Raw genomic sequence first — 7,448 nt, 5'->3', positions numbered from 1 at the left:
AATGTTTTAAATATAAAGTGACCATTACGGTAAAGTTAAGATTTTCGAATAGAAAATAAAAAATAAGCAATTTTAATTACTTAGATTTAGGCTTTTTCTATATTTTTTGCCGTCTAACAATTTAATTATTTGTTTTTCTGCAAAGATTAAGAGTGACATTTCTTACTAAAAGTGTTGTTTAGTAAGCTAAAAGTGCTTCTAAGCAAAATTCAATTTAGGGTGTTTACGCGATCTTAAAATAGATTTTAAGAGCCTTAAAACAACTTTTAAGGCTCGCGTAAACGTAATGAATTATATGAAGCATTTAGCAATGTGATGTACACATACTGTAATGTGTACTGTGGTTAGAATTTTAATTATCTCCATTAAATTAATTGAATTAATTTTTAATTTATAATAATATATTTATTTTATTTCATATTATTATTTTATTTTTATATATATTTCATACAACACAGATAGCAACATTTGCATAACATGTCAATTTGTCAATATTAAATGACAAGCCTAGAAAATTGTAAAAAATTTTATTTATTCTTTGAATGTAGTTACTGACATTCAGAGAGCAAAAAATTCTTAATTTAACCGTGGTATTGTGAATCTGGCAACACTTTCATTAAAGTGCAGAACGTATTGGCTCTTTCTATAACTTAACAAGAATAAGGGCAGTCACAAATTTAAAAAGTGAATACGCGCTTTGAATTTTTAAGTTAAAAAAAAACGTTACTGAAGTCCTAAACAAAACTAAGCTTCTTTGTGATTCACTTCTAAATCCAAAAACTTGTGAAAACGAAAGAGACATCTAATAAGGTAAGTTATTACAATTAAGGCCAGTAAAGCATTTTTGTTAAACTAAATACTTTGAATTTATTTTTTTTTTCAATACAAATTTCATAGTATTGAAAAAGTTGTCTTTAAATTAAAAAAAAAAATCTTTTACGTAATAAGCGTATTAATTTTTTATTAAGTTTTAATTTCATGATACAGGAAATTAAGGAAAGACGGTTGTGTCACTTTGTATGAATTTAGAACTTTGATAGAGATAGAGAAATGGCGAAGAAAGAATATTTTCCTTTTGATTTAAAGGAATTTATGAAAGAACTTAAATATATCAAAACTTTAGATGATTTGGCTTTACCGCCTCGCCAAAAAGTTAATTCAAAGGGGAATTCAAGTGATAAGGTACGCAGCAATCGTGGTTTAAAGGTGAAAAATTCTAAGAAATCAGGAAGATTATCGATGTCTGAACTAAATAGGAAACTGCGATTAGATTTCAATCTTACAAATGATGAAATTCAATCAAACCAATGCACAACAAATTCTGCTGAAAGTTGTAATCAAAAATCCTTAAAAAATCCCGTAAATTGTTTAAGTACTCTGGAATGTCATTCAAATAACGATTATTCTAAGTCTTTAGGCATTCCACCAAATGATGATTTCTGTTGGACAACTGACCCTTCAGGCCCTTTCAATAAGCCATTGTTAGGAGAAGGTCAATTGGACGACACTCAGTTATGGCATTTTCCATCTCTATCAAATTCAAATTCGAATTTATTACAAAGTATCAACTTAGATATTCACCCAACCGAAAATCCAGAAAAGGGTAGTCAAATATTAAAACAATTCAATCAAGAGAGCTTTTGTTCAAACGTTGCATGTCTTCAAAAAAGTAAGCGTTCCTCTTTGTCGAAAGATATGTCATCAGAAATGTTGCAAAAAAATACTACTGAAGGTTTTAAAAAATCATGTCACTGCATGCAGTGCGGTACGCAATACGATACGCCTACCGTATCTACGCATTTGCAATTACGTATAAACGCAGACCAGCCAACTTCAAGTTTTAAGTGTAATACTTGTGGATATGTCATTATGGAAAAGGAGAGGCTAGGACACCAAGTAAGACATGAATTATATGGTTCCGCATACAGACCAAAACCTCAACAACGCAAGAGATATTTCTGAAGATATTTCAAAACGATGTCTAAGTTGAATACGGTAAATTTGAGAAAAATACATTTAGGGCTTAAAAAAGGTTTGTCCATATAAATATACACGCTTTTAAATTTATTAATAGATGAGATTGGTTAAATCTCTTTATATATGAAATATATTCCATATATTATTATTATTTATTACATTGTATAATCTTCGGCTTAGTTTATACGAGTCGGATTTTACTCATAACTCATAATATTGTATTGCTAAAATCTTTAAAATTGATTTTAAAGAAAAACTGTTTAAAAAATGTCAGCTAACAAACATTTTACTATATATGACATATGCAAAGTTTTCTCAAAATTATCAAAATAAATTATACACTAGCAAATTATTTTTGTAAAATTAAGAATTGTATATTTTGTATATAGACGTGTTTCAACAAACAATTTACATGCAAAACAATAACAAATCGGTGAACCAATAATTGAACTGGTTCACATTCCGATTTAATGTATGTCGTTGGCAAAGCGGTTTTAACATATGATAAAAAATATAACTGATATATAACAAATATATAAAATTGAATTCCGTCTATTATCCACTACAAGATATTGAGCATTTAATTTGTTTTTCTCATAGGTATAGTCATTCTAAATGAATTCATTATGAATTTCATCATTTTGTATACAACATATATTATGCTATATGCATAATATGTACATAATTAAATTCGTTATTGAAGGTCTTTCTTTTCATACGACCAAAAGTGTCTTCTATGATAATTCTTGCTCCGACTGCATTATATTAAGCTCTCTTTGGGTGAAAGACAAAACCATTATCTTTGAATGGACTTACTAGCTAATTAAAATTAGGATGTACAGAATTTCCTAAGAAGAAAGAACCGCTGGGAAATTTGTTTAAGAGTGATGCTGTACTATACAATTGTAATCTACGCAAAACTCAGCTGTCGTGTAAGGAATCAGTATCTTCAACATACACTTCTATAAAAAAAACCACTTGCTTTACAAACTGCCTGCAAGATTAAGCTATAATAATGCTTTTTATTGTAGTAAGCTTTCTTGCTATTGAATATTGTTCGTAATAACAATTTATTAGATATGCATATAAAAAAAACAACAAATATCCGTCAAGTAATTAGTGGTACATCTTTGAAGCCTAAAATTGTTCATGAACTCTTCATTGGAAAAGTTACTAACAGTTTCCTTAAAATTCCCAATATATCCAAGTTGATGCACTTCATCCTTAAGCTTGATACACTTGAACAAGTGCGATTTTCATATATTTTCTACAGAATTAAAGTTCATTTCTAAAATAAATAATAAACAAAAACATTCATTTAATAATTCAGATATTTCAGCAGATTTTGTATTTGAAATTTTTTCGATCATTATTTTGGCGCCAAATTTATTCATACAAATCAAAACAAAATTTTGTAAACCAACACAGCTGACATAACTGAGGCGTTGCCAATTACTTTCACTTGTGATCCGTATCGCTTCATTCAGATCATTACTTATGCTGCTTAGATATGCAAGAAACCAAATTTTTATTTTTCGGTTATTTAAATTTTTTTATTGATTGAGTTTGATTGAGTTCGCTTTGCCAGCTTCACTTCTTAGATTCGCGGAATTTTAACAGGGTCGACATTAATACTGTCTATATAACATATAAAACAATTAATTAAGTTCATATAAATTTTATTGAAGATTTCGTAATCTTTTAATTTTTTACTGTCTGTAGGTGGCATATGGGGCATGTAGTGCAAATGAAAAAATGAAACGGATACAATTTATACGAAAATATCTATGCAACCCTTATCTATTCTTCTTAGGACAGATAAATCAAATTATTTTTTACAATTACTTTAAATATATTGCTTAAAACTTTGTAATAATTATTAATTAGCTAATAAGTTGCTAGTTACTAAGCATCAAACATGTATTTACATATGTATTGAATACAAGATAAATATGTTATATAAACAACATATTTAACACACATTCTTATGAATTGTATATATATATTACATTATTTTATTAATATTGATTTATGCATTTATGCATACATTATTTTATTATTTTGAGACGAATTGAAAATTTAAGCAAAATATGATGTAAAACGATTTTCGCAAAACTATCTTAAGTTGGCAACGCAAGTATTGACATGTTTTGATGAACATAACCATACTTATGCATAGCGGCAATAATAATAAAAATAAAATCATAATTTTTATTTTATTTATATATTTAATGCAAAATGGCAAGAGTGGTTTTAAGTGAAGGCGAGAAAACATTTATAATACGTGCTGCTGAAGTAAGCTTTAATCGTTTATATATCCTTTTAATTAATTTTCTAAAATATAACAGAAAAATCATCGCACCGATGGACGCAGAAACTGCGACTACCGAACTATATTAGTTGAAACTGGTACATCTATTTGTTCTAATGGTTCGTCTAGAGTCAAATTAGCAAATACAGATGTTATAGTAGGCATTAAAACAGAAATCCAAAAACCAGATTTAAAAACCCCTAATCAAGGTAAAATAGAGTTTTCAGTTGACTGGTGAGTAATGCGTTCAAAAACATGCTTAACATTACTAATTAAACATAATTTGTTAAAGTTCTGGTAATGCCGATATAGCATTTGAAGGACGTGGTGGAGATGCCTTAGCAACTGAGTTAGCTGCCGCTCTAGCAAATACCTATGATTCCCCTCTTGCATTCGATTTAACAGACTTGTGTATATTGTCCGGACAACACTGCTGGAAAATATATGTTGATATAATGGTAACATATACAACAGCAATATGTACACTATTGTATGATGTTTTTTCATTTATTTAAAAGATTTTAGAATGTGGTGGAAATCTTTACGATGCGGTGTCTTTGGCAACGAAAGCAGCTTTATTTAATGTAAAAATTCCGCGTGTAACGGCTTCATTATTGGATGCAGGCGAATCCGAATTGACAATTACAGATAATATATACGACTGTTCACGTATAAATGTGGAATCTGTACCTATCATAATAACGGTTTCAAAAATTGGTGACGCTTGTGTTGTTGATCCCACCGCTGAAGAAGAATTATGTGCTACAGCTACAATAATAATGGGCATTACAATTAAAAATGGAAAAAGTGAGTTTATTAACTTTCGGCGATCAAATATTTAATTTTGAAATCTTTATAGGTTTCATATCAAGTGTGCAGACCGCAGGTAAAGGTTCTTTAAATAAAGATTCTTTTGATAAATGCGTAAAGATCGGGTGTGAAATTGCAGAGCCAATAAATAGTGGATTAATGGAATGTTTAAAATTGGAAGAAGAGCGTCTTGGTATGAAAAGAGAAAATCCTACTTCATTTCTACGTTAAATTTTTTAAGTTTTGTACACAATAAGTTTATATTAAATTAAATTACAATACTTTTATTAAAGAAACAAAATTTTTAATTTCAAGAAAGCAACAAATCTATTTATATTATATTTATTTATTTAATTCCGTTTTTTTGTTTGTTTATTTGTCTGCTTCTTCTCTGGCTGTTTGTCAGAAAACAATGAAGCAATAAGTTCACTTATTTCCGGCAGTTCATTGCCCATCTAGAAAAAGTAATCAAGTAACATTTAGTATAGGCAAGGAAAACTAAACACTACTTACTTTTGGTATTTGCATGTTATCGATTTCTTTCTTTGTTTCTGGATCGCTTATCATTTTTGGCAGGACAAGCATAAGTAGCAATGGCAATACCATCATTAGAACCATAGGATTGAATAGGAAATCAGTTATCTATATTAAAATAAAATTTATTTCATATATACTATGTTTGAATTTTTGTCTAATATTTACCTTCCATTGTTCACGTGCCTGGAAATATTTAAAACGGGTCAGTGCCTTAAGTTTCAATGGATATGGTACTTGTATAACTTGTGAAGGCTGTACATAATTGACTTTACGAGCACGGTACTTTCCCTTAGGATTGATTTCTACGCGAACCTGTAATATTTTAAAGTCACAACTGAAAATGAACAAGTAATTTTAGGTAACCTTACAGGCTCGTAGAAGTAATCAGGATTATGAACTTCCAAAACAAAGCTTCCTGAAGGCACACTACTGACTATAAAAGAACCGTCGTCTCTCAAAAATCCTTTATATTCTCCACCACTAATAGAAATCGTTGTATTTGCCAACCATTTATTGTTGTAAAGAGCACCTGCCATATCAGGTGGGTAAACTTTGCCTTCGATGGTGAATGTGTCTGACACTTCATTACTGTCAATTAATTCATCTTGAGAACTAATAATTAACTCTGCACGTCCAATTGAAATTATAAATAAACAACTGCAAACAAAAACCGCACCCTTCTTCAAATTCCCCATTTTCGAGCAACTATTAGCTGCAAAGTTAAAATTTGTAAATCATTCACGAGTAAAAATTTTCCAATTATGTCAAAATGTAATTACTTCTTGTCAAAATATGATGCTGCCACATAACAACACAGAATCTTTAATTGATTTACATGGAGACTACTTTGTGACGTTTAATTGTTAAGTATATGATAACCGATTTGTGTAAACAATATTATGCAAATGTTATGCTCATTGATTTATAAATAATTAATTTTGTAACTTTGTAGTACTTATAAAATGGACTATATTAAATAACTATATATGATATATTCTAATACATGCATGATGAGTATAACTGCAATTCAATTATCTAATTATTTATTTCAGAAGAAAAGTCAGTTTTTTAGAATTTTAATAATGGAACATAATATGATGATTTTCGGTTGTGTTGCTTACATTTAAATTTAACACAAATATATTACCACACATAACTGAATTATTAAAGGGATGCATCAAACATACAGGTTGTTCGCAATTTTAAAAAGCACTTTTATGAGAGAAAGAGTTTTATCTTAAATATGACAATTACATGCATATGCGAAAGAGCTTTCTTTCATATATAACTTTTTATCAAATGAATTTGATGGTTCATTTTTTTCTAATTTGGATAATTGAAACCAATACAAAAAGAAGAAAAACTCTTCTTAAGGCCGAAATTGATTGGCTTATTTAATTATCTACTTATATTATAAGTATATATATTTTGTACTTATTATCTACTTATTATATATATAATTTGAATTTGGGTATTCATATACATATCTAAATTAATCGTTAAAATTTTTACCAGTGCATAATGTGACTCAAATTATTTTATTTAGAAGTTTATTTTTTCAGACTATTTGTTTTCAAAAATATTCGTATAAATTTGAAATTACTCAATAAAAAAGAGGGGATAAACACAAATACCACAAATTTTTGCAAGTTGAACGTTGTTTAGTTGACCTGTAGAATGGAGTCAAAACAAAAATGCAAGTGAAGTAACTTCACTTGGAGTGGTTTGCGTGCTCTATTTTAAGTGATTGTTAAAAGATCGGCCAGAAAGCAAATGCGAAAAATTACTGATCCGTGAACGATTTTTTTCTTCT

The 7,448-nt window shown here is 28.8% G+C and overlaps 3 protein-coding genes across 5 annotated transcripts; 2 read left to right on the top strand and 1 right to left on the bottom strand.

Annotated features, from left to right (window-relative positions):
- Positions 1–552: 552 nt before the first annotated feature.
- Positions 553–3,790, top strand: LOC119681437. Of its 3 annotated transcripts, XM_038094626.1 has the most exons (4): positions 553–810; positions 969–1,359; positions 1,411–2,032; positions 3,700–3,790. In XM_038094626.1, the coding sequence occupies exons 2-3, from the start codon at positions 1,051–1,053 to the stop codon at positions 1,960–1,962; spliced, it is 861 nt and encodes a 286-aa protein (XP_037950554.1). In that variant the 5' UTR covers positions 553–810; positions 969–1,050; the 3' UTR covers positions 1,963–2,032; positions 3,700–3,790. The 3 variants fall into 3 exon arrangements, with proteins under 3 accessions (XP_037950554.1, XP_037950552.1, XP_037950551.1); XM_038094624.1 differs by having other exon boundaries at positions 969–1,995; XM_038094623.1 differs by having other exon boundaries at positions 969–2,032.
- A 256-nt stretch (positions 3,791–4,046) lies between these two features.
- On the top strand, positions 4,047–5,372 carry LOC119683343 (exosome complex component RRP42-like). The gene is made up of 5 exons (XM_038096998.1): positions 4,047–4,272; positions 4,326–4,522; positions 4,581–4,746; positions 4,807–5,095; positions 5,148–5,372. Exons 1-5 carry the CDS (start codon positions 4,216–4,218, stop codon positions 5,327–5,329), a joined length of 891 nt encoding a protein of 296 aa, XP_037952926.1. The 5' UTR covers positions 4,047–4,215; the 3' UTR covers positions 5,330–5,372.
- A 65-nt stretch (positions 5,373–5,437) lies between these two features.
- On the bottom strand, positions 5,438–6,400 carry LOC119683341 (ER membrane protein complex subunit 7 homolog). The gene is made up of 4 exons (XM_038096997.1): positions 6,004–6,400; positions 5,801–5,947; positions 5,612–5,740; positions 5,438–5,553 (listed from the first exon to the last, which is right to left on the bottom strand). Exons 1-4 carry the CDS (start codon positions 6,328–6,330, stop codon positions 5,449–5,451), a joined length of 708 nt encoding a protein of 235 aa, XP_037952925.1. The 5' UTR covers positions 6,331–6,400; the 3' UTR covers positions 5,438–5,448.
- Positions 6,401–7,448: the final 1,048 nt, after the last annotated feature.

The sequence above is a fragment of the Teleopsis dalmanni genome, chromosome 2 (genome assembly GCF_002237135.1).
Source record: "Teleopsis dalmanni isolate 2A chromosome 2, ASM223713v2, whole genome shotgun sequence".
NCBI lineage: Eukaryota > Metazoa > Arthropoda > Insecta > Diptera > Diopsidae > Teleopsis > Teleopsis dalmanni.
Note: the sequence above shows the minus strand (reverse complement) of the source record. Positions and strands in the feature narration are given on the sequence as shown.